The sequence below is a fragment of the Vicugna pacos genome, chromosome 7 (assembly GCF_048564905.1).
Source record: "Vicugna pacos chromosome 7, VicPac4, whole genome shotgun sequence".
NCBI classification, from domain to species: domain Eukaryota; kingdom Metazoa; phylum Chordata; class Mammalia; order Artiodactyla; family Camelidae; genus Vicugna; species Vicugna pacos.
Genome location: NC_132993.1, coordinates 20,653,855 through 20,681,039, shown reverse-complemented (window position 1 = coordinate 20,681,039; position 27,185 = coordinate 20,653,855). Strand labels below are relative to the sequence as shown.

The 27,185-nt window shown below is 40.6% G+C and overlaps 1 protein-coding gene and 1 pseudogene across 4 annotated transcripts in view; both read left to right on the top strand.

Annotated features, from left to right (window-relative positions):
* Positions 1-23,079, top strand: part of AHCYL2 (adenosylhomocysteinase like 2) — a 148,036-nt gene extending 124,957 nt beyond the window's left edge. For 3 of the 4 annotated variants that reach the window (XM_031674180.2, XM_072964511.1, XM_072964512.1), the window contains 10 exons: positions 918-1,034; positions 4,432-4,495; positions 4,976-5,064; positions 7,364-7,434; positions 8,960-9,054; positions 15,804-15,902; positions 17,781-17,849; positions 17,972-18,050; positions 19,548-19,668; positions 20,065-23,079. In XM_031674180.2, the coding sequence (XP_031530040.2) occupies positions 918-1,034; positions 4,432-4,495; positions 4,976-5,064; positions 7,364-7,434; positions 8,960-9,054; positions 15,804-15,902; positions 17,781-17,849; positions 17,972-18,050; positions 19,548-19,668; positions 20,065-20,071 (811 nt within the window). In that variant the 3' untranslated portion in view covers positions 20,072-23,079. Of the gene's footprint in view, positions 1-917; positions 1,035-4,431; positions 4,496-4,975; positions 5,065-7,363; positions 7,435-8,959; positions 9,055-15,376; positions 15,432-15,546; positions 15,679-15,803; positions 15,903-17,780; positions 17,850-17,971; positions 18,051-19,547; positions 19,669-20,064 lie in introns of those variants that run through there. The other variant, XR_012074285.1, reaches the window with a different exon arrangement.
* LOC116278834 (U6 spliceosomal RNA) lies at positions 12,031-12,126 on the top strand (annotated as a pseudogene).
* Positions 23,080-27,185: the final 4,106 nt, after the last annotated feature.

The window sequence follows — 27,185 nt, the reverse complement described above, 5'->3', positions numbered from 1 at the left end:
TTAACACAACAAACCTAAATAGAGAGGGGGTGGATAGGAGAACAAGTATGGTCCTCCTGTTTTCTCGTCATTTTGGTGCAATGAGTGCTTGTCCTTTTGAGGGGAATTCTTTGATTCCACAGATATTTGTTGAACTTCTGCAATGAATCAGAAACTGCTCTAGGAACCATGCTAGGGACAAAAACCTGGGCCCTTGTAGAGCTTACACTCTCGCACAGAGAGCAAGGATTTAGGATTCTCTTCCTCAAATGAGCAATAATTCCCTGAGTAAAATTGGAATCATTTCTGTTTACTATTATTCATACAGAAAGATCTGAAAGTATGAAAGTTTTAGGGAAGTAAAATCTAAATACGCTACCATCACTGCTTTAATATCTTATGACCTTTTTGAATGTATAAAACTATGGATTATGCCATATTTTCAGACTCTTAGAAAGGGATGAATTTTGAATAAAACACCTGGCTCTAATTTTTAGTTGACTCAATTTAAATAAAACCCCATACACAGATACACATAATTATAGGTGTGTGTATTGAAATGATAAAATTTCAAACGATACTTGAAAGTTAAAATTGTTGCATTAGAGAGTGGAATTAAAATACTACTAACAGTTACTCTTTTTTAATTAAAAAGGGAAATAAAATTAATAAATAGTTTAAAGTTTCATGTTTTAATCCCTAAAATTTAGGGGTGGGTCAAAGATTTTCCCACATGCCTTTTGACTAAAGTCTTTATTTCTAAGGCATATACAGGTTCTGGAAAGGTATTCTTTATTTCTCTACATACATCTAATAGGATGAAACTAGTCGTGTCTCATGCCTGTTCAATTAACCTATTTGTTGAATTTGATATGAAACTGATGGTAGATTGCAATATCTCATTGTTTTATGTTCTTCTTGATTTCCTTCATTCTCAGGCTGTACCAGCTCTCCAAAGCTGGGAAGCTATGTGTTCCAGCCATGAATGTCAATGATTCAGTCACCAAACAGAAATTTGACAACCTCTACTGTTGCCGTGAATCAATTCTTGATGGGTAATCTTTTATTATCTGTGGGATGAACTTAAGTTGTTGAATTGAGGTTCTAAGTTTTTCGGTTTGGGTTATTTCTGGAAATGATTTGTGTAGCCCCTCTGGATCTGTCACCACATCATACTCAGTATTTTATAGCCCAAAGTTACCATTGCTGTCACTATTATATCATACTCAATATTTTATAACCTAGAGCTACCATTGCTGTCTCTATTACCAGCAAATCTATTTTACTTAAAAAGTCAGAGCAGCCCTTATCTATTGATGGCAGAGTTTTCACTTTGTGACCCTATCAAGGCTGTGAGTCAGTAACTAAAGTTGTTATAAACAAGGAAGTATCTTTGGTGGTTTAGGAGAAGGTTCCTGGTGTTCCTCTTCTAGGTCATGTTGTCTGTTGTTAACCTCCACTGTCATAGAGTTCTCTGGCCATCTGGAAATTATAGTGAGCAAAGAGTCATTTCCCAGAGGCTTTTCTAGTTTTTCAAATCTGTAAGGACTGCAAGTCTGACAAAATCCACTTAGATATACTATACCAAATATTCTGTTCTTCCAGTGCCCAGTTTCTGTTTCTACACTTGTGTCCTAATATTTCTTCATACTTGCTAGGAAGATTCAGTAATTCTCTGTATGAAACCATTAAGTTGGTTTAGAATATTGCCAAGTCAAATGGTTTCCATCATGTATAGGTTAACAGAAAAGGGGAGGAAGAGCCTGTGGGTCCCATTACTAGTCTGGACCCCAGGCAGTGTTCAACACCACAGGCATTGGAGCAAGAAGGACCTTGATTTGATGATTGGCTATATCATTTATAAGCCTCAGACTAGTTATTTAACCTCTCTGTGCCTGTTTCCTCACCTGTAAAATGGTGACAGTAAGACCTACCTCATAGGGTTACTGTGAGGATTAGATGAGATAAGGTATGAATCCTGGTCATTGTTAGTTCACTTGCCCTTCTTTCCAGAACCCTGTACAGTAACTTCTAGGATTAAGTTAGATCATAGCAGGAAGACTTTTGCTTTGAAATCTTTTTTTTTTCAGGGTTGGGGGAGGTATTGAATGCAAATTCAAACTATTGCTAATTATTACTCGTGTAAAGTCAATGATATTATAAGATAGATTGGACATTTGAGTTCCCAATCCATCAGTATGTTTATGAACTGTCCCCAGTTCTGTACCCATATAACTGTTACTGTGATGCACAGCTTTGCACCTGATAAATGATCTGGGTATTATACTCATAAAAATATTTACTCATTCACAACTAAGTTTCTTTTAGATTTTTCACATCCCAAATCTGTGAGTTTAAAATCTTCCTTAATCTTAAGTTTTGTAAAAGATGCATAAAGATAGCTCATAAACATGGACAGAGTCCCTCCTAAGCAGCATTTACCCTGTGGATAAGAAAGCTACTTTAATATCAGATGTATGAAAGTGAGAGTAAAATGGAAGCAGTAGACAGGGGTTAAGGTTAATGGAGAGATAGGAAAACATCACCCATCTACTTACTGCTGAGTAGTAAGAGATCCTTGGCACCTTCAGACGGTGAAAAGCTTTCCAACTGGGTCACGGGTAGTTTTTCCTCTCAGAGGAGTTGATAGTAGAAGTTAAAGAACAGGCAAAGTGTGCTCCAGAGAAGGCTGCAAAATAGAGGGTCCAAATGAGGAAGGGCTTGAGCTTCTGTAGCTCTGAGCTGGTTACATACTACACCATAAGCTGAGAGAATGGCCCCACTCGTTCCTGGAGGACACTTCTGTAATTGGTCTGCGGTGCCAAAAAGCAGGGCAACTACAGCCTTCTGGAGACTGAGGTTCCACTTGGTAGGGAGATAAAGGATTTACCAGAAATCCCAGATATGATTTTTAGCTCGTAAAATAGATTGTATTTCAGAAACTCTTCTAGAGGTCCTGGGACCAAAAGAATAAAGAGAGAAGCCAGAGACTTGGTGTGACTCTCATACACCAGCAGACAGCTTCCCCTCCTATCCCCAAAAAGTCCTTCCTTGACTGAGGTCTTTTCTGCCCTTTATCCTTGAACCCTGAGGCAGATCTGGGTCCCTAAGATCACAAGGAAATCACTGCCTAACTGGAATCCATCCAGGTCTGTCAGCCTGTTGTTTGCAGAGCTGCAGTGTTGATGATGTTTCCTTTCCACCGCACAGGCATTTGTAATCACAAAGAGAGTCACATTTTCTTTTGGGAAGAGAGGCAGAAAGGCTTGAGGGTAGGCAAAGTAAAGGAGGCTCAGAAATATGATCTACTGATTTCCTTGCAGTGTTTAGCCAGTCCAGGACCATTCTAAGCCCTGACTTTTGAGTGTGGTGGCAGCCCAGCCAGACTTAGTCTCTTCAGTCAACAAAAATTGCCTCTACGCTCAATTGATATTTACTGAGTTTTATTGGGGTTCATGGAGTTATACTAGGTCTAGTGAGTGGAGTTGTCAGATCAGTAAAAAGATAGGATTTCTACTCTGCTTTTGGGTCATTTATAGATATTTAACAGAGAGATAAATGAGTAGAAAGACCCACAGATATTTGTTGGAACTGTCTATCTCAGAATAGGCTGGTTGTAATTAAAAACTTTCTCTGCCTCCCTGAGGCTTCCTTAGAGAAGGGAGACCAACTAAACCTGAAGGGAAACTGCTCCTACAACCTCTTCCAAGAGACCCTGAAAATAACAGTAAGGACGTTTATTCTAACTTCTTAGAGAATCAGAGACAAAGAAGTAGAACATGTCTGAGAAGGACTCGGCCTAGAAAACTCACTACCTCACGTAGTCAGTGCTGGTGTGTTTCAAGGCTCTTCTCCACCTTGTTGCCTGTTACCCTCCCTGGTGAATTACTGTGGGACTTATTGGCCATTCTGATACTAACAATGTAGGACTCATTTATCAGTGTTGTATTTTATGTGTCTAATTTAGTAAGGTAGAATGTTTACATTAAGACAGAGCTTTGTCACCTCCTTAAGTTAAAATTACAGTCTTTTTACTTCTTTGTATCTTTATTTATAAATGTTATATATTCCAAATGTTATATAATAAATACGTATTGCTGTTATGTTTAAAAGTTACTTTGTAGTCTAAAGCGTCTTCCCTTCTGCACCACTCCCAAGACAAGGGGGCAAAAAAAGAAAAAAAGCCTCATATAGATGGAATTGATTGGATAGCATGGAGTAAGAAAATACATATTTTATTGAACCTTCCTTTCTAGTCATTAGTTTCTCTGGGATAGAAACCAGGCTTGCTTTCACCATGGGGGAAGAAAACCCCAAACCAAAAAAAGAAAACACACAAAAAAACAAAGCCATGAAAACAAAGGGATTCAATCTAATCTCAAGGGAGAAACAAGAGATTTTTCTGATTTAATGGGGTTTTTTTTTTGTTTGTGTTTTGGTTTTTTCCCATAGACTTAAAAGAACAACAGACATGATGTTTGGTGGAAAGCAGGTGGTGGTCTGTGGCTATGGAGAGGTAAGGTTTAATCTTTCAATTATGAGGTGTTTAAAATGTATTTTGTTGAAATATACTAGAATTTTTCCCTTGTACGGACATAAAAATACATTCATTTACCACTTTAGATGGAAAAAAGGAACTTCAGAGGCCCTCTGATTAAAATACAGTCTTTCTTTTTTTCCTTTATATTTTTGCTATTTTTTCTTAAGTTGATTTTCTGACTGTTCCAGTACACTGCTTGTGATGTTCTTTTAGCTTGTGTTTTGATTATAAATCGTGAGTGTGGGTGTTCTTATGCACATGCATGTGCTAAGCAAGGCTTAGGAATTTGTTTATGAACTGCATTAATTTATTTGTTTTTCTTATTTTTCCCTAAGCATGAATCTATTCAGCAAAATTCCTTTTGGGGGCGGAAAGGTGGGCATGCTTTACCAGAAGCTTTGAGAAACTATTTTCTGCGTGACTTTCCTTATAATATGTACTTTCTCTCTTCTTCAGGTGGGGAAGGGGTGCTGCGCTGCCTTAAAAGCTATGGGCTCCATTGTGTATGTGACTGAGATTGACCCTATCTGTGCCCTTCAAGCCTGGTAAGCATGCAAAAGGAGAGTTTCTTTTTCCTCTACGTTGCCATCTAACACGTAACCTTGTAGCTCCAAAGACTGGCCTGGTTAATGCCGCATTTTATCTCCGAGGGGCCCAGATCCCAAGAGATTGCTGTTAACTGCAAGCACCTGTCTTTCAAAGATCAAGGAGTTCTGCTCCAAGAGCCGAGACTATTAGAGAAGCTAACATTTAGAACTCCTGTGAAAATAGTAACAGGGAGCTAGAGAACAAATAGCCCCTTACCATCTCCACATGCAGTTCTCTCCCTTTGAAAAGCAATGGTTGAAAACAGATATAGGCTGACATCAGATAGAGCTGCTGTCACATAGTAAGTGCTCAAAAAGTGGTAAAATCGTTAAAATTGTTTTGGCATCTTCAGCAGGATGGAAATAGCACTGCCCCTGAGGACTATTGCAAAGTCCCTGTGTCTGTAGCCTGGATAACACCCCTAGTCTTTACCATTAACCCTCCAGAGGAGGGTACCCAGGATAGATGAGTCATGGCATAGAAGATTTTGCCGTAACTGTTCTTCCTGCCCTACAACTCCTCACACACCCTCGCCATCAACCCACAGATTTCCCCAACAGTTGTCGGCTTTGTCTGAGTCAGGGCTCCAACGTAATAGGGGAACTATCACCATTCTAGCATTTTCACTTAGAGAAATGTGAACCTGCTTGAATACTGATAAAGATACTGATTCAGACTATCTTATAGATGTGAACTGATCACTTATTCTGTGTTAGGTTCTGTGCCGTGTGCTGAGGATGAATAAGATGTATAGGTGAATGAGACAAGGTCCCTGTTTTTAGAAGCACACAGATAATCACTGTGCAGTGTAGTAAGTGCTGTGATAGAGATGAACGTCACATGCTTCTGTAGGAGCACAAAGGAGAAATATCTAACTGAAGAGTGAGGGGGCAAGGTAGAAAGAAGTGTCGATGGAGTTGAGTCTTGAGACATGTAAATGATTTCTTAGTTTAGGAATAAGCTCCAGGAACATGTGCAAGATCACCTAGAAAGGAGAGAGCACATCATGTTTATGTTTAAGAAATTATTTAATGCAGCTGACCTATAGGTTAAATTTGGGGCAGTGGTAACACCTGAGGTAGGGATCATATGTCAGTATAATCATATATTAACATAAGTATTTGAATCTTATCCTGAGAACAGTCAATCTCACTGAAGTATTTTAAGCAAGGGAGTGACAGGATCCAAATTGTGTTTAGGGAAATCACTCTGCAAAATGAATTAGAGGGACATAAACCTAAAGGCGATGAAATTGGGCCAGGGGCTACTGTACTAATCTAGGCAAGAAATAATAAGACCAAACATAAGACCAGAATGTATGAAGAAGAAGAGACAGATCAAAGAAATTTTAAGATACTAAGGAAAAAGAATCAACCAGATTTGGTGACAATTTTAATTAGGGAGAGGCAGTAGGCTAGGACATTCTAGTTTATTTGGCTTGTACAGTTGGGTGAATAGTAATGCTGTTGATTAAGATAAAAAATATAGAAGAAGGGATAGATAAGGTTGGTGGTGTGGGGAAGAAAATGAGTTTATTTTCAAACACAGTAAGTTTGAGGTCCTTGTGGGACACCAGGAGGAGTTATCCAGTGGATCATTTGATCCGTGGCTCTGAAGCTTTGAAAAGAGCTAAGCTAAAGATATCGATGTGCAAATCAGCCACCTGTGAGGCATCATTTGTAGCCAAGGGAAGGGAATGGATAAGTGCTGAAAGGGTAGAGAAAAGAGTACCCTACCGAGTACCAACATTTAAAGGTTGACTGAGATCAAGAAAGAACAATCAGAAAAGTAGGGAAACCAAGAGAGAACAGTATCATGGTCTCCAAAGAGTATAGAGTTTTAAGAAGACAAATAATGTTTAATGTAGCAGGGGAAATCAAGTAATATCAGAATCTAAGAAAAGAATTTTTCTTGACATTCAGGAGATCATTGATGATCTTGGGGAGAGCAGCTTCAGTGGGGCAGTAGGTTCAGGTAAGATGGCACTTTTTAGAAACTTGATTGGAGAATCTCATGGTTAACCCTGCTTCCCTATTATCATGGAAGAACTAGGTTCCAGTGATACGAAAGAACCTTTTATTTCTGTCCTGTATGAGCTAAGGAAACGGTTTGAATTTTTCACTGCTAAGAATAGTCCAGCTATATCAAGAAGTGATGTAGGTACCAGAGGAACTTGGGTGATAGTTTTTGAGGTTGTGTGGCAAAAGGCTTCCCAGCTGCCTATTTGGGTTAATCGATCATACTTTATTTCTACAGTATGGATGGATTTCGACTGGTGAAATTAAATGAGGTCATCCGACAAGTGGATATTGTTATTACCTGTACAGGTATGATTATGACATATAAAGTAGGGTGGCACTTAGGAACACTTTCATGGAACAAGTGCAAAATGACTGAAAATGTTCTGAACAAAACCAAACTCTAAAAGCCAGAGACAGTCGTCCAGAAAGCTAGTCAACCTTTCACATTCTTCCTGCCTTTTTAGAGCTCTGACCAAAAGTATACCATTATGCCATCTCTACAGGAATGTTTCTCTCCAGCCCTTTTAACTGTTCTATATCTCCGTGCATCCTCAGCTACCTGGGAGATGGCTACAGATGAGTTTTATTTGGGAAGCCAGATCTTACATTTGTACATTTGCTGGTTTTTTATTTCACTTCCAGAAGTGATGTATATTTCTCTCTAGTCCCTATAATTAAAGCAAAGCTAGAGCAAAATTCTTCCTAGTTAGAGAAAGTGGGAATGGTAGTTGTGTTAATTCCTGAAGAGGTAGATTTTGAGTTTTAGAGAGGAATATATAGATATGGCTACTTCCCTTGGACTGAGATACTTATATTATCTTTATGTTAGAACCATAAACCATTGGAATGTTGGGTTTCTTTTATAATTTTATTTTATTTTAGAGGAGAAAATCATAATGTTTAAGAATAAAAATATTATTTGTAGCCTCAGGAAGAGTTGGGGACAAAGAGGGATCATAAGAAACTATTCTTGCTTCACATCAATCACTCGATAATTTTTTTAATAGCTTTATTGAGATATAATTCACTTACCACACATTTCACTCATTTTAAGTGTATAATTCAGTGTTTTCTAGCAAATTCAAAGGGTTATACAACCATCAACACAGTCTAATTTTTTTTACTGAGATGTAATTCAGATATCATCAGAGTCACCCTTTTAAAGTATACAGTTCAGTGATTTTTAGTAAAATTGTACAACATCCCATTATCTAATTCCAGAACATTTCCATCATTTCAAAAAGAAACCGCATACTATCAGCAGTCATTCCTCAGTCTACCCTCCATCTTTCCCCAGCCCTAGTTAAATTAAATTCTCTGTCTCTGTATATTTGCTTATTCTAGATATTTCATATGAACAGAATCATACAACATGTGGTCTTTTGTGACTGGCTTTTTTTACCTAGCATAATATTTTCAGGGTTCATGCATGTTATAGCATGTATGAGTGTTTCATTCTTTTTATTGCTGAATAGTATTCCATTTTATAATATTCCATATATCAGATATATCATTTGCAAATATTTTGTCCCATTCTTTAGGTTGTCTTTTCACTTTCTTGGTGGTATCATTTGCAGCGCGAAAGTTTTTCAATTTCAGTGTAGTCCAATTTATTTTGTTTTTTCTTTGGTTCCTTGTGCTTTAGGTATTATACCTAAGAAACCACTGCTTAACTCAGGTCACAAAGATTTATTCGTATGCTCAGCTAAACTTTTATAGTTTTAGCTCTTACATTTAGGTCTCTGATCCATTTTAAGTTAAATTTACATATGGTGTGAGGTAGAGGTCCAACTTCATTCTTTTTCATGTGGGTATCTCTTCTGTTTTTAAGGTAACAAGAATGTGGTAACCAGAGAGCACTTGGACCGTATGAAGAATAGCTGCATCGTTTGTAACATGGGACATTCTAACACGGAGATTGACGTGGTAAGATCAACTAGTGACTCATCATTGGGGGCTTTTTTTTTTTTCTCTCCTTCCCAAGAAACATAAGCCAGAAGAAGAAATAGCAGGGTCACCAGTCATCCTAAACATGACTGTCCTGGCAGAGCTGTTCACTTACAAGCCTTATGGCCTGTGCTTATGGAATCAGTAAAACTTCTTCATCTCAACTTAATCATTTCAAATGATTCTTGTTTTCCACCTAAGCTTGATACCTACTTATACTCTAAGCCATTTTATCTTTATATATAGGATTAAGAGCTCGGTAGACTCAAAACTACAAAAAGGAAGCAACAAATGTGAGTCAGTATTGCTAGTCAGTATTTGTGGAATATTTGACTTTACCATGAAGATGAAATAAGTAGGTTGGTCCAAGGAAACAAGTCAAGGGAGGAAAATCTATGGGCTGGGATGAGAACACTGCTTAGGACTGACTGTCAAATATGGTGGTTTCCCTTTTCTCTCCCTCTTTCATGGGTCTAGATCTCCCCTTAACATATGTTCCAAACTATAGTAATTGCATCCATAGGTGTGACAAGCGATTCAGTAGCATGTGTTCCTCAAACTTAGAAAATCTGTCACTTTGGTTCTCTAATTTTATTATATCCACCGTAAAATTTTCCAATCCAACATAACACTCGGTCCTACTAAGTTGCCCAAGTAATAGTTAATAGAAGTGTTATTTATTTCTTTTCAGACTTACCAAAGTATGTCTCATTGTGACTTTCACTCTGGTTTTAAATTTTTCTGGCATTTTTCTGGCACAACTGTATTTCTCTCTGGGTAAATGGCTCAAGCAAAGCATGCTTTCATCTCCACTGAGGGCTGCTCTGATTGAGCTTCAGCATGGCCAGGTAAGGATCGGTTGATATACTGAGAACCTGTTGGGTGTCTATTTTAAATGGTTTCTCTTTTTAACTCTGTGCTCTATTCTTCTGTTATTAAAAATAGCTGTGAAAACAACCTTCCAGAGCCTATTGCTACCCTCGAGGTTTTTGAGTGGCATGGCTCCATTACTCTGTCTTTACTGTGATATTTTGCTTATAAAGAATAATTAATTTAGTTTTCTATTTTGGTTTTGGTGGAGGGGGTTGTTTGTCTTTGTTTTTTAAGTTCCACTTATATACCATACTGCCCCTTTATTAAATGGTCAAAGATATTAATATTTCTAAAACTATCTAGCCCATGATTTTCCTTTTCTGGATTAGTCCACTTATAGAGCCCCCAGATGGAAAAGGCTTAAAGGGAAGTAGTCATGCTCTGAGCCCTAAAGAGAAATCTTCTGTATAAGGGAAAGGGGAAGAAATTTTCTCTTCTAAACCCTCAAGAAGCTCTAAAATAAAAATAATTCCAAATGCAATCATGTGATTTTTATACCTTTACTTTATCTCATTTTGACCTCTTGACCATCCCATGAGGCATTATTTTTATTCCTGATTTTCGATTGGGAAATTCTAAAGCTTAAGTGCATTGTTCAGTCATAGCCATTGGTTCCAAAATGAAATTGATGCCCAAAATCCGTGTTTTTTGACTTCCAGTCCAGTTTTTTTGTTCTTGTTTTCCTATGTGTTATACTATTATCTTCTCATGCTTTTTTAGATTAACTTCAAATTGTGATGTTAATCTTTCCTCCAAAGGCAGCCCAGACATAAGTAATCTCTCAGGATAAAAGCCAAGAGCCTCTTTACCTCCCATCACAAATATGTATTGTGTGATTACTATATGCCAGGTGCTATTCTGCATGCTTAGGATCAGTGCACAAAATAGGAAAAGATTCCTGCCCCCATGGAGTTTATATTTTACTGAGAAGAAGGATAATAAATATAATAAGTAGAATTTATAGTGTGTTAGAAGACGAAAACACCATGGATAAAAGAAAAAGTAGAGCATGGTAATGAGGATCAAGAGTGCTGGGTTATAATTTTAAAGAGAGGGTTATAATTTTAATGAGGCTTAATAAGCCTCATTAAGAAGGTGATGGTTGGGGTAGAGGGTATAGCTCAGTGGTAGAGCGCATGCTTAGCATGCACAAGATCTGGGGTTCAATCCTCGGCACCTCTATTAAAATAAAATAAAATAAAAATCCAACCAAAAAGAAAAAAAAGGTGATGGTTGAGCAAATCTGAAGGAATTAGCCATGTTGACTTTTAGATGAAGAACATTTCAAGACAAGGGAACAGCAGCCAGAGCAAATGCCCTAAGGTGCCAGTGTGCCTAGTCTGAGGAGCAGCAATGAGGCCAGTGTGGCTGGAACGGAAGAGCATGGGGCAGGGAAGAATGGAAGATGAGGTCAGAGGTAATGAGCCAGATCTTATGGGGGGCCATGGTAAGAACTCCTCATTGTGTCTGGAGAGGAATAGGGAGCCATTATAGGATTTCTGACTTCTGTTTTAAAAGGATGATTTTTTGTTTTAAAAGGATCAGCCTGGCTTCTGTGGTGAGATTAGACCTACTTTTGCAGGTGTTGCTAGTAGCACTAGTATCTGCCACTGACACTAGCCAAGAGCCATCTTTCAACTGTCTGTGCTCTTCTTAGCAGAAAATGTATGACTAAACTAAATGGTCCAGAAAGGGACATGTTCAGAACAGCTTTGAAAATGTTAAATTACTCAACCTTGGATGGTAGTGTCACAGGGCATGTAAAATGAAATTTAAGGAAAGAGCAGGCTCAACTAATCATTGAATCCAGAATGTTCATTCACTACTTAGCAAATTTGTATTGAATACTTGCTCTGCTCTGTGCTAAGTACTAATTGGCTGAAGAAATAGCAGTGAACAATAATGCCTACTTTCTTGCTTATATTCTAGTGTGGGAAACAGTTACTAAGTAGACAGTTATTGTCAGTTAGTGCCTAATACTGAAGAATAGCAGAAGGGTGAGGACATTGAGGAACCTATCTAGTTAGAGTGATCAAAGAAGGTATCTTTGAGGAGGGAACATCTGAACAAAAACCTGAATGAGTGCTTGCTTCAGCAGCACGTATGCTAAAAATACTGAGATTAGCATAGCCCCTGTGCAAGGATGACACAGAAACTCCTGAACCATTTCATATTTTTAAGGACCACTGCATTCTGGCAGAGAAGCCAGTGGGGTGGGGGCAGCGCAATCATCTCCCTGGAGGGCAAGCCTTTGTGAACCCCTACAGCCCCCTGCCTAAAGCATCTGGCAGCCCCAGACCTGCCCATGGGGGTTGCAGACTGCTTGCTTCCTTCCAGACCAGAAGGGCTAGGGGGATCCCAGCAGGGAGAGGGCAGGCCCTTCACCCTAGTTGCCAAACAGCCCCCAACCCCACCCTGGACCTTCCTCCTCCTCCCTCCATCCCTGATGGTTCTGGCTTCCCAAACCACTTTTGACCTCCTGATTCCTCTTGGGTTGAAGCAGACCAAGTCTCCCCCAGGCACTGCTGTTGGGGGGGGGCTGTATTTAACGACACCTCAATTCCCCATCTGTTCCTCCCCTTTCCCATGCTGCCAACTTCTAACCACAACAGTGACTCTGTGCTTGTCTGTTTAAAAAAAAAACAAAACTTGAATGAATTGAAGGAGCAAGCCATCTGAGCATTCTATTCAGAGAGAATGGTTAGTTAAAGACCATGAAGTAGAAACGTCCTTGATGTGTTTGAGGAACAGAAAAGATGCCACTGAGAATAAGAGGCAGCAAGGAGGTAGCAGGTGACTTTATATGCCATGCTATGGACTTTAGATTTTATTCTGGATACAAATGATGCCATTGGAATGTTTTGAGCAGGTGACTGACAAAACCTGACTTATGTTTTTAAAAATTACCCCGGCTGTTGTATGAGGAAAACACTCCTGGAGCTTGAGTGGTCATAGGGACGATAGGAAGCTCTTTCAGTATTTCCAGCAACAGAAAGTGGTAGCGTGGATTAGCTGGGTAAACAGTGGAGGTGACAAGAAGTGAAGGTAGGACCAGTGGGATTTGCTAAATAAATTGGATGCAGAGTGTGATAAAAAGGGAGGAGAGTCATTGTAAGTTAACTCAGCCAAACTGCAAAGGAGAATGATCTGGTAAATTTTTATCCAGATATTTTTAGTAATCAAAAATTTAAGGGTCTTTTTTGTTTGAAATATACAGTTTACCTAACCTTGAGATACTGACTACGGCATTTTTAGGAAGGAATAGCTCATGGAAAACATCCGTCATTTAGGTATTTTTTTCTGAGAAATGATACCATGAATACTTACGGAACCTGCGATAGGAATTGTGCTCTTAGCTGCCTTTTGGCAAGCCTTTCACATACTTCCTTTCTCTTGAAAAGAGACCTGCTTACCCATATGTATCACACAGACAGCCTGTATGATTGTCAGCTTCACAGCTCAAGTAGTTAAACCATTATGTGCACATGCTTTAAAAGTTTTTGCCAACTGAAGAATTACAACCTGAGACTTGCTGCTGACTCTGTGCTTCGCAGGACCAGAACCACAGTGGGAGGTACACCTAGTTGGGGAAAGGAGTGGGCTTAGGGAACCTGTTTCCTGGTAGATTGCTTAGTGATTGTAAATCCACAGAAAAGACAATTGGATGTCTTTAAGAGGAATTCCTGTAAAACTGTGCTAGCCATGGGAAACCCTTCTCTCAAGGAGTGTAACTACCAAGTAGACTTTAATAGGTTATTGGGGCTGCTTCGGCAGTGCTAGAGATAACCAAGTTTCTCTTCAAACCCCATTTTAAACCCTCAGGTCTTTTGCTTGCATCATAGCCATCCCAGTGCTCTAGTAAACCACTTCTACTAAGCATTGATTATTTTATGATGTTCATAGGAAGTGCCCTTTCCTTGATTCCACCGTATCTTTTTTTCCCAGGAAATCCTTCCTAAGACGGGAGATTTTGTTAATCATTGTGTCAGCTCTTTACTCCCAGTCACCAAGATTGCTTGTCCAATGGAAGATTAGGACTGTGAAACACTAAGAACTTGAAATCCTTTAAAGTCCCATCATCTCAATAAAAAATTGTCAATGTCACCAAGAAGTATCTCTTGGCTCTACATGGTTATGGCCCTTCATGGTGATATTTCTAAAGGCTGAATAATTTACTTTGTATGTCCTTAACTTCCCAAAATGGTCTGTTTGCTAAAATTCTTTTAAACTTTATTTACAGTGTTTATTTGTAAAATTTCTTTTTTAAATTCTAATTTTCAAGTAATACTTGCTTAGTTTACAATTCAAACTATAAATATGTTTAAAGTAAGAAATTAAAAATTCACAAAATTGAGATTATAGTATGTTATTTCTGCAACTTGATTTTTTTCACCTAACAATAACGTATGGTCTTCATGTTAACACATACAGATCTACTTCTTTATTTGTTAAGAATTGCATGCTATTCTGTTGTATGGAATTATCCTGATTTACCTAGACATTCCCTTGTTGACTTACATTTTTGCTATTACAAATAATACTGGGTTGAACATTCTTGGGCACTTACATTTCTGAACTTAAGCAACTACTTCCATAGGATAGAGCCTTAAAAGTGAATTTGTTTAGTTAAAGATTAGGTATATATAAAATTTTGTTAGCCCAATTGCCCTTTAGAAAAGTTGAACCAATTTGTGAAACTTGACATCTCAAGAGATTTTATATTTCTCATCTACCTAATAAAGAAGTGGTCCAGACCACTAATAAAGTTCTGAATATAATGAAATATAATTACATGCCTGTCTTTCCCACTAGATTGGGAGGATACAGTCCCTGTCCGTAAATAGCTCACAGTCCAGGGGAGGAGTCCACAGTCTTATCTATAATAGTGCCTTTGCTACAATGCCTAGAATATAATGTGTACTCAGTAAGTGATTATTATATAACTAAAGTATTTCTCTTTATTTATCTGCAAACTACTATTTGGCAGGACTTCTCAGTTTTACCAACTTGAGCCAGTGGGTAGTCATAGAGTACAGACTCCTTTTCTAATTTAGGCATTGCCTCTTGGAAGAAGGAAGTTACTATCTTAAGTCTAAACCCTGTGACTGTTGTTTGATTGCTGCTGTTGATAAACTTAACATTTCTTCTCTTGTTCTCGGAATATACAATATACAGAAATGGATGGAGGGTGAGCCACCAGGAGCTTTACTCCACCATTAAGCATTTCTCTAAAGGCTACCTCACGTTTGCACTTAGGTCACAAAGCTTCTGATCTTTAGGGTGAACCACCATCATTGAGAAGGTGGAACCTGGGACACTGGGACATGAGGGCAGAACCCTGGGCCCCGGCATGCTACCTGTAGGACATAAAGCCTTCTCTAACTAATCTCACTCAGCTCTGACCCTCCTTTTTTCTGTGTCCCTTCAGCACTTATGTATTCAGTTTGCACCGTATTAATCTGCACTTGTTTGCATGTTGCTTTGTAAGTATTAAAGGCTTTTATCCCCTCACATATGTATTGTTTTGTGTCCCCAACTACAGTACAAGCTTTTTGAAGGCAGAAACCATGTCTTTGGTTTCTTTTGTATTTCCCATAGCACCTTTTACAGTGCTCAGCAGTCAGTGGGCGTACAGTATATGTTGTGGAATGACATCCTGAGTGATCCCTCCCTGGCTGGGCCTAAGATTAAATTCCCTGAAATGGAACAGTCCTAACCAACCCAGGACAGGTATTCTCCATCTGGCATGTTGGTTGCTCTTTTCGACTTGCTATTTGAAATGGCTCCCTTCAACATCTTTCCATCCAGAAAGGTTCTTGACATGGCTGATGGTATCCTTGCTGTCTATGTTCCAGGCGAGTCTGCGGACACCAGAACTGACCTGGGAGCGAGTGAGATCCCAAGTTGACCATGTAATATGGCCCGATGGCAAGAGGATAGTATTGCTGGCAGAGGTAAGACCTGAGGCTGGTAAGAGAGATTCACCCCTGACCGGAGAGACTGCAGTACCCAGCTCCCCTCCTCCTCATGTTCTCCCATCCTTTCTGCATCTCTTAAGCACAAGCTTAACTACTTTACCAATAGATTTTACATCTAACTATGAAAGGTCTTTTCATTCAGCAATTAAGAAACTATTTTGGTTCCCCACTTTTCACCAATTATCCTGTCTCTCTATGTCACTCTGCAGGTTGAGTCAGATAATGACTATTACTGTGGAAAGAATTAACAGATAGAACCAATGCCACTTTGAGTGATGCTTACAAAGAGATAATGTCATTTGTGGGATGGTTTAATCAGTAAGCACAAAGTAGATATTCCTGACTGTGACTCAGACAATCTTAAGCAAACTCTGGGAAGGTCATGTCTTTGCTAATAGATCCCCTGTTTTTGAGTGTCCATTCCCCTAAGCTGAGCCAGAAGTATAGTAGATACCCAGCTATACATCGGTTGCATGGCTGATACTTCCCCCTCGGCTTCTTCTAGCTCAGCCTTACTCTTGACTTTCTTTCCACTTAGACTTCCATGTCAATATTTAGCCACTTTTCCTTTCTTGACAGTGTCTCTTCCCTGTCCTAGATTTCTGACAGCTCTAACACTGCCCTCTGTTTTTACATTGATACTTTCTCTTCTTCAGGGAAAGATACCAAGATAACAAGGAGGATAGTAATACTTTCCTTGAGTTTTGATTTTCATTGATTTTTCAATTAAAGAAACTGAATATGAAAATGTAAAGCATATACTGTCTTCATCTAGGGATGCTTAAATTTATGTTTGAGTATTTTTCCTGTTCTCTTCACCTTTCCTCACCTTATCTCACCTTCTCAAAGACTTCAGGGCATCTGTAAAGAAGGATGTACAGGGAGGGAATGGGCAGGTTGATAAATATTCATTAATTGCTTTAATGTCAGCCCACTGTCTGATGACTTATTTCTAGTTGCCCTGAGAGGTCCTGTCTAGCAATTTTGGTGACAAAAGCAACTAACACAGTTGTTTTTGGCTACTATGTTGAGCAAAAAAGGTAATCAAGCTTCCTAGGAAATAAAGTAGGAAAGGATGGCATTGGAAGAAGTTTCTAGTTCTTCTAACTCTCTGAGTCACCCACTCGAAATACATGGCTGTCCTGGATTCAGGAGAACCAAATTGAGGAAGAAGCACAGAAATCCTTACAGCTTCCTAAATCAAAATATATCTCCATCACAACCTGGAGAGATTGTCCTTGGATTTGACCAGATCATTGTTTAAGACAGCTTTTCAAAGGAATAGCAATGCATCAGAAGGAAGATATTCTGTTGTAGAAAATAGAAAATTCAAGAGAAATACACCCTTCCTTGGCATAAGCCTCAGGGTCATGTGACCATTTCTAGTTCTTTCTTTTTCTCTCTCTTTTTTTTTTAATTTAGAACTATCAGATTTTACTTCAGGAAAATCTGATATCTTTCAAAAAGTTATAATTTTAATGTTAGCAAAAAAAATTACTTCCTATCATTTCATTAAAAAGAAAAAAACTTTTCTGCAGCCAAAGATTCCTATTTTTGAATTACAGTCCTGCAAGGCACATACAGAACTCACCTCCTTCAAAACACACAGAAGATATACCCCCTGAAATAGTCCCAGAGATCTTTTAACTTTCTACCTTCATCAGGTTTTCCAGAATTTTGTTAACATTTCACTTAAATGTCAATTGATTCATTTCTATTGATTGAATACCTGCTTTTTGTCCAGCATAGTAGTTGGGAAGTATTTGGAAAATGGCAGTGGTGTTCTTCCCTCGCTTCTCAAAGCCAAAGACTTCATCTAACCAACCCATTTGTGTGTCACGCCTTGCCCTCTAGGGCCGTCTGCTGAACCTCAGCTGCTCCACAGTGCCTACCTTTGTGCTCTCCATCACAGCTACTACTCAGGTAAGGCCCCCATAGTGGGGAAGCAGTGGGCTGGAGAGGGTCATTAGCCCATCAGGGTTTCATTTGGTAAGAGGTGGGTTGCTGTGAATGGCATGTCCGCATCTGTCTCTCTGCTTTTCTAGGCTCTTGCCTTGATAGAGCTCTACAATGCTCCTGAGGGCCGCTATAAGCAGGATGTCTACCTGTTGCCCAAGAAAATGGGTAAGCTTGAGCTCTTCTCTCCCCATCCTTACCAAGTAGTTCAGAGTCAGGGGCTAAATGAAGTTTGGGGGCGTTATATTTCTTAGAGATAGAAAAAAGTTATCTTCATCTTATAAAGTGGGAGCTAGAATTCCTAGATTCCAGCCCTAGTTGATTTGGCGCATTTTTCAAACAGGTTATCCTAAGCAAGTCACGACACTGTGCTATGATTTAGTGTACCTGCCTGTGAGTTTTAAGGATTTTCCCAAAGTGTCTATTATACAAGAAAAGAATCTCAAAGGAAAAAAATTCCTCCCCCACCCCGAGAGAGAAGAATCGTCTCCTACCTTGTGACATCTGACTGGTTCCAGCTCTAGGCTGCCAGATAGCCCCTACCAGACTGTCCTCAGACCAAGAAGACTTTCATTCTACGCTTTCTAACACTGACCCTGTTGTTTCAGGCCAAAGGAAAGACTCTGAATAGCTGCTGTTAAGAGTTTAGTTACGTGGCTGTTTTGTATAAGAGAAACATTAAACTGTCTTAAATTTTTAAGGAACCTGCCTCAAGCACCTGAACTGATAACAGTGTGTTTATAAACTCCGAGCCAAAGATCAGGGCATAAATCAGCTTCTAGTTTTGTTTGGCTTTAGCATTATAGGCACAGCAACTGTTAGAAGTTGGCAACCTATTCTCCCTTTAATAGGCACTTTGGAAAGATATTTTAAAAAATAGAACAGTCCATATTCTGACTGAATGTATAATGAAGTTAGAGAGACCAAACAAATACATAGGAAATGACACAAAAATTCTGAATAATATGTATTCAGGTAAGAAAAGGTAAAAATAGAAACCCATAAGAGCTAAGAGTGGTGAAAGCAAAGCAAACAGTGTCGTGTCCTTGGTCACTCCTTTCGGATTTCCGCAGGTGTTAGTGTTTCTTTCTTTCTTTCTTTCTTTCTTTCTTTTTTTTTTTATAAAGTTGTTATTGAGTTTTCTTATTGATTTATTTTTTTGAGGAAGGAGGTAATTAGGTTTATTTATTTATTTTTAGAGGAAGTACTGGAGATTGAACCCAAGACCTTGAGCATGCTAAGCATGTGCTCTAGTACTTGAGCTATATCCTCCCCCCAGGTGTCTGTTTCCGAGTGACCCAAAGTATAGGGTTCAAGGTAGAACTACAGTTGGAGCTTCTCGCTTTTTAGACCCCCCCCTACTCTCCCATCCTTTATTTTAGACTCTAAGGCCTATTGCTTCTTTCACATCTCCCTCACTTTTCTGGGGAGAAGGAAAGGTTCAGGGCTGAAACAGCTTGTAAGGAAGAAATGTTAGGACTTCGAAGAGCACTGAGCTTAGGCTCAAGCAACCATTCTTAGAATTGAGGTCCAGTAAGCAAAAGTTGAATATTTTTTCATTTAGCTCCAAGAATTAGAAGGCGCTTTCCAACTTTTTAAGGCTGAAGAGGACTGCTAGGCAAGAGACTTGAATGCTTATTGCAGGTCTTTTGTGGTCTATTCCAGATGAGTACGTGGCCAGCCTACACCTGCCCACCTTTGATGCCCACCTGACCGAGCTGACAGATGAACAGGCCAAGTATCTGGGACTCAACAAGAATGGGCCCTTCAAGCCCAATTACTACAGGTGCCTTGGGCTCCCCAGAAAACTGGGAAGCCTGGGTAGTGAAGAGCTTCCTGCACTGGAATTGGTCTTTGCAGCCATTACCATATTTACATGAACTCAGAAAAATAAACCCACTCCCCATCACTGCCCCCCATAAAGGACTCTTTGAGGTCTTCTCCAGACATTAAATAGTGTTCCTTTTCCTGAATTTGCCATTTCATCTTCTTGATGTGATATTCATCTCTATGTGGAGAAATCCTGGCCTTTTTCATTGATGTGAAAAAGTCCATTTAGCTCCTCTCACCATGCACTGCAGAAAAGTCCCTGCCTCCCCGTTACACCTTTAGGCAGGCTCTTCATGTCCCAGCATCCCCACAAGCTGATAACATCCAGTCTCATCTTTCTTTTTCCCTACAGGTATTAAGTTCCTGTAACTCAAGCCAGAAGAAGTTTTAAGGAATAGAACTCCAAGTCTTTTCTCCACTCCTATACAGGAAAGAACCCAGCAAGCTGCTTCTCCAATCAGCTGCCCGCCGTGCTCATCCTGTATGTTAGATTATTTATTTATTAAAATCCAGAATCCTGTGCCTGTCGCCTTGGCCTAGAGTGTGGTTGCTGCCCCAAGGGCTGTGAGAGCCACAGAGGACAGGCTGAGAAAGGAAAGAAATGGGGTAGCTGCTCCCAGTGCGTCCTTCGCATGATTCCCCATTGACTCTGAGTCCTCAGCATTGGTCAGTATTCTCTCGTCCAGGCTCAGGAGTTAGTCCATGGATTCCAGATTCCTTGTTCTCTGGGGTTTTTCTGGAATAAGTTTTTAACCGCTGCCTTTCTCAGCTTTGGCCCTTCCCTAGGTGAGGCCTTTTGGAAACCACTGAATTCACTTGGCCTGGGTTCCCAGCCTTGACCATCACTATCACTGCCTTCTTTATACAATGGCTGGGAAGGAAGGAGTGTTGAGGCTTTGGCAGCTACACCAAAAACTCAGCTCTGCCTGTACTTGCTGTGGGTCTCCTTCCTTACCCGGGACTCCTTTCTTCTTGAATATTTATGTCCATTTTAACACTTTCAAGTTCCAAGAGGAATGTGCCTCTATTATTTCCTCAGCAGCTCTGATGTTTGTCAGACATTTGTTTTGCTGTCTTTATAACCCAGCTAACCTCTGCTCAGGAAGTGGGGGCCAGCCCCACGGGAGCCCGTAATTTTACTTCCTTGTCATTTAACTGGATAGTTTCCCGGGAAGCTCCCTCCAGATTGTCACTGTCTCATAAAAGGAGGTTTGTTGTGAAACACTGCTTCCTGAAACTTCCTCCTATTGCCTAAAACTTTCTGAAATTGAGCAGGAAAAGGCCTACCTTTCAAGGGATTTGGGCGTGCAGGACTTTGGAAATGGGACAGGTCTTTCAGGCCCACAGCTCAATACCCTAAAGAAGCAGAACATATTTATTTGTCCCCTGGGAAGGGCTTTGCAGCTTAACTGAGTAGGCTATACAGAGATGACACTGTAAACTGAATCCAGATGATCAAAGCTAGTTTGACTAGTTTGAACCTCATCGGACGTTCATCCCTTTGGTCATTGCCATTGATGAAACTGAAATCTAATGTCTCTGCAATTTGGTCTGTCGTCTTTCTTCTCTGCAGACATATCTTTTTATGTTCTGGCCTCTTCCATCTTAAGATTCTGTATTTCAGAGAGGTAGTTTTTTTTTAACACCTCCACCATTACAAAAAATTTATAATGTGAGCAGCCTGAAATTTTGTATCCCACCTAAGAATTGGATTCCTTTTGGAGACTGACCTATTGGTCTTAAGGGTTCCATTGGGACCAGATTGGTTCTAGGAGTTAAGTCTGGAGTGGCCCTAGGAATCTTGGATGAAATGAGCCCTTTTTTCCCCTGCCATCCCTATTTCATACTTAAAGTTTTGCTTGTTTTTCCATTTTTTTCTATCATGGTTTGCTTCAAAGTCTCAAGACCAGGGTGACTCAAGGAAACACCAAACCACCCAGGATCACTGTAACCTTCTGCTCCTGTTTTCACCTTCTCCAGCTTCCCCTGGTCTTCACATATATCCTGAGCTAGTCTGGAAGTGACCTTCCTTTTAGAGGTAGGGAGGTGGGCCTTAGGTAAATGGCTCTTTGCCTCATTAAATAGCATACTGGCTCAGCCCATAGAATCTGGTTCATCGGAGACCTATGTCTTAGCGAGTACTAGAAAATTGCCACATACATGGCTGTATTCTTTCATAAAGAAGATCATAAAGGCTGAAAATTCCACCAGGGTTATTCAGTTCTTCCTTTGGCCTTCCCAGTTCTGATTTTTGTATTAATTGAATCCCTTTAGCAGAAGATTCAGAAAATGAGATTTGTACCTCATTTACATCCGGAGTAGAATCCATTAGGCAGATATCTGGACTCCAGCCTATTATGTTTTAGGCCAAATAATCACAGCCTGCTGTTTCTCAGCAAAGCCTGGCTGCCTGTGGCCCTCACTCTGCTGGTCCTGACAGAGCAAGCTCTGCCTTGCAGTAGTGAAGAGACCCATTCCAAATGAACAAGGAGCCACACTGGGCTTCTAGGTTAGGTTGCCAGTGTTGCTACCCATGGTGAGGTATTTGCCTCTGAATTTCAGGGGATCCTGAGTCACCAACCATTAAGGAAAAGGAGGTCCAGGCCTCCTGAGTATTTGGGTTCCACCTTGGTGTTGGAATTTGGTCATTATTCTCCCTGCCCTTGTAATCAGAACAAAGATGTCATCTTCCCTCAAGCTCTCACCTTAGATGCATCCTAGGTATCTGGAAGCATAGGAAAGACTTTTTATATGTGGCCCTGGCCTGTAGGGATACTTACCATTTTCTCTACAATGAATTTGTGCTAGTTTTCAAGGTCTTTTTTGCCTTCTTAAAGGAAATACTCAATTTTCTTTTTCTCACTAAAAAAAAAAATAAATACATAAAGATATCTGGTCTACCTTCCCTCTGCCCTCCTACCTCCTTGTCTTCCCTTCCCATATGAGCACGGCTCCCCATGGCCACATACTCTTGCAAAGCTTTTTTGCTGCTTGGCTTTTCTCTGAACAGATCTGAAATTGCTGCTCCTGTGGTTTTCTCAAAATTAACTTTGTCCTGGTTTTAAAAAAAATCAAAATGCATTGTTGCATTAAGCTTTTTTAATAAAGGAGAATTATGGAAAGAAAATAGGCAACACCAGCAAATTATATGTGGACAAGTTCTAAACTCTATATACGTACGTATATACTATATATATATATAAATAATCATCTAGTTCTCATTGTCATCTTACTAAAAGGAAATAAAACCTCTAAGGATTGCCATTTCTGAGAGGCTCTCGGAAATCTTTATGTCTAAGTGATTGTATTAGATCAGCAATAATGAATATGTAATCTCAAGCGATAAATAAAATATTCTTAAAATGGATTATTGTCTTGAGAGTATTCCTTGCTGAACTAGGAATTCAGAGATGAGAGAGGTTTCTGGGCAACAGTCTAGAGAGCTTGCTGTAGAGCTAGGATGTGAAAAGCTGAAGCAGTTACCAATAGGCATGTTTGTGTGGCCTTAGCTGTGAGTCTCTCATTCCATAGTGGGTCACTCCACTCATAAATACCACCCCCTGCTGCCTACCCCGTTATGTGTATAAAGAACCTGCTTTCTCAGAGCCATCACCCTGGGGAGTTGAGAGAGTACGTACAGCCTGGTCCTTGGTCCCCCAAGCCCTCTGTGTGCTGCCCTTAGCTGGAGAGCACAGGAAGCCAGCAGTCCACAGTTTGGTTTGGGACCAAAGGACGCTGACACCTAACTACATCCAACCAAAGAGAAGAAAGAAATGAATCTGGGAGAGAATTATCTCTTCAGTCAGGTTTTGCCTGACTACATCATAACCAGAGGATGAGTCCAACTGCCTGTTCTTTCTCAACTACCAGTAGAGTAGTCATTTTTGAGTAGCTTTCTGATAGCCACCTTCTTCAGTTGACAACCTAAACTAGTTTGACATCATGTATGCAAAATGTTTTCTTCCCTATTAGAATCTCATGCCACATTGAGTTCTGTTAATCTAAACCAAGGGCCACAGGGCTGGAATAGCCTGGGCAGTTGGTAATGGCTCAAAGCTGGCCCAATCTAGTTGAGGAGAATGAGCCAGCTGCCCGGATTTGCTCCCCTACAGCATAGCTTGACTCCTTTTGTGAAGGATGGAACCTTGGGTACCTGGGTCTTAGTTTCGGGTTCACAGACTAAGCCCAGGCTGCTCACTGCTGTGTCATTTCTCTGTCTCATGGTATTGTGGAAAGAGCTTGGAGTCAGGCTGACTTGATCAGCTCTACCATTTACAAGTTGCGTGTCTTGGCCAAATTATAGAACCACTCAGAGCCTCAGCTTTCTTGCCTGTGAAATGGATAAAGCTTATCTCCTAGAGTAAGGATTAAATGACTTGATTTAATGTTTAGAATACTGGTTGAAGACCCAGTAAACACTTGGTACTGCATAACTCTTTGTCTCAGTCTAGGGCCCTACAGAGCTTGTATTGGCTCATTACACCCACACGTGCTCCTGATGGGGTGAAATGGGAGTTCTGTCCTTTTTCTACTATTTTATCCTGGCTGCCCAATATCCACAAAAGCTAGGTATTTTAAGACTTCCTGCATCTTACTTTTTAGCTTTCTCATTGCCAGATGTTATCTATTTAATCACGTAACTGACCTCTGTGGATTAAAGTGGCATGCTTATACAGGGAAAGGGGTATGTTTGGTCCTTATAACTATACCTATTTATACCTCCAGCCCTCTTGCAAGCAGCCTCAGAATACCTGATTTTTGGGACAAGGGAAAGTGGTAGCGTAGGTTTAAAATAACTCAGCACTGAAGCCATCTCTGCAAGATGTAGACCAACACCTAATTAGCTCTGAGGTGTATTTATGGGTACGTCTGTGGTCAGTGGTATTGATGGATGCCACTTCTTTGTTGAGAAATAAACTAAAAAAAAAAAAAAGTGTGTGTGCAAATTCCATGGCCTATAATTTCAAAGTTTTCAGTTAATCTGTGTTTTCTTGTTATTTCATCCAGTAGTTGTTTCCAGATATCGTCTTCCTTATGACACGCTCTAAAAGTCTGGGCCTATAATGGTCAGATAGGTGTTTGATGTTTACTGTCTCCCATTCCACTGCAGTGTGGAAAAGAATCTGTATTGAAGTCGCTCCTTGTGTTGATTCTTTGCAATCTCCAGAGCACCATTTTTTTAACCCCTTTTCTCAAAATGAAGCCAGATGGAGCTCTAAGCTCAGCAAAAGGCTTTATATAGAGGCCAGAGGGCACTGAGAGTTGTCCCCAATACTACTCCCATTTGATGGTCTCTGGACTCCCTCTGCCCTAAGGATAGGTCAAAAAAGGAACAAAGCCTCAAAAGTGGCCACTCCTGTCTGTCACCACTGTTGGGGTTCCTGCTGATTGACTAGGCTCACAAAAAAGAATATGAAATTCTGGGCTTGTCAATCCTAGAGAGTTGACTGCTCAGGAGGAGAGGTATTGGGAAGAGTGGAGGTAGAAAAATTAAGTTCTTTTATTAAGAGGCCCTAATGGGCTGTGCTGTGGCAGGTTTACCACACTGAAGCAGTGATGAGCTAGGCGTGGGTTGTGAATTTGAAAGCAGAGTGTGAATCTTTAAGAGTTTAACAAAATTATACTCTGAAAATTTTTCTAAAATCCAATAATTTAGGCCTTGAGCCAGGGACTTTCTTGGAAATTCATTATCAATTCAATTCTTTAAGCCAGCGGGTCTCAACCAGAGAAGATTTTGCCTCCTAGGGAACATTTTGCAGTATCTGGAGACACTTTTGGTTGTCACAATTGGGATGGGGGGGGGGACGTCCTGCTAGCATCTAGTGAAGAGAAGCCAGGGATTCTGCTAAACATCCCACAGTGTACAGGACAGCCCCCTACAAGTAATTTTTCAGTTGATAATACGGAAGAAACCCTGTGTTAAACATACATAAAAGAGGTATAAACAAATGAACAAAAGCTACTTTCAAAGAGCTTATAGCCAGGTTGAGGGTGTGGGTGGGAATGAGAAAGGAAAGGGAAAATGGTGGGTGGGTACAGTAAGGAGACGTGGAAGACTAGGGATAGAAAGGAACTCAGAACTATCTCCAGAGTGCTCGCCGATCTCTCCACTCTTCTTACGTGTCACCTACTAATTAGCAGAGGAAACTGAGGGAGAGTTATGGTGAGGAAAGGGACGGAGCTGTCCCTACAAGAAGGGGGGTGCTGGCTCCTTTGGGCCCCTTACTTTGGGGACATAGTGGAAAATATAAGGATTGTGGATCCAGGCAGATTTGGCTGGTACCAGCACAGACTGAGTAGGTTGAGGAGGGTCAAAAGAAAGGCTTTCTGGAGGAGGAGGTGATGACTAGATGGAGTTTTTAAGGAAGAGGAAAAGTTAGCCAAAAGAAGAATAGCATTTCCTCCAGTGAGAAAAAATAGCATATGCAAACACACCAAAACAAGACAGTACCTTGAGAACTGCAAGGAGTAACTAATCTCTGGGAGTTCCTGTTTCCTTATCAGTAATATTGGATTAGTGAAAACAACCTGTTGGACAGATGTGATATATCTTGAAAGTGTCTAGTACAATGCCTGGAACAAAATGGCAGTTCAACAATCCCCCTATCAGTCCCACTCATTCCCCTTCTGCTGCTTGTTTGGGGCTTCTTTTATGATCCCAGAATGGCTACATCCTTACTGTAAGCTGCTTTTTAGGTAAATTGCAGAATGGACAGACCACACAGCCTTGTTTGCCCCAGGTAACACTGAGCCCTTAGGAAGGATCTTAGAATGAAAGAAAGGACTGGGGAGCAGGTGGGGGCTTACTCTCCAGTCAAGATGTACTTCCTAGCTCACACCATGAGGAAGGTGCCCTGCTCCAGCAGAGAAAAGCAGATGGCCTGGAGCAGCCCGACAAGGCACCGGCACTTTCAGTGAAGTAAAAATGCCCCACCCCACCCCACCCCTCAATCCCCAATCTTCCAGTCACTCCGAGTTGAGAAATCTCAACTTCCAGGGAGGGAGAGTCCCTCCTTTGCTGCAGTGTCCCTGGCCACCGGCCATGCCATCCCTCCCTTTTGACTGAAGCGGGATTTGGGACATATTCAGAGCCGGGATTTGGGGGCAGAGATCTGTGGCCATGGGGAAACGGTGACTGCAGAGGAGCAAGAGGTGGAGACTAGAGCTCCCCGAAAAGGTCGCTATTTGGGAGGGGGTGAGTGCTGAGGGACACCGAGGGAGAAGCAGAAACCAGCCAGAGCTTAAGGCCCAGAATTTGGCAAGTGGAGCCGGGAGCCGACCCAGGAGTGTCAGGCTACCAGCAACACCGCAGAACTGGGGTAAAAAAGAGGGCCAACCCTCCCCCCAAAAAAAACCTTGAATGAGCCCCCACCTCCTCCAAGTCCCGCTCGGGGAGGTCGAACAGCCAATCGCACTGCGGGGCGGGGCATGCTGAGAGCGGCCGCATCCAATAGCTGTGGAGGGGCCGGGGCT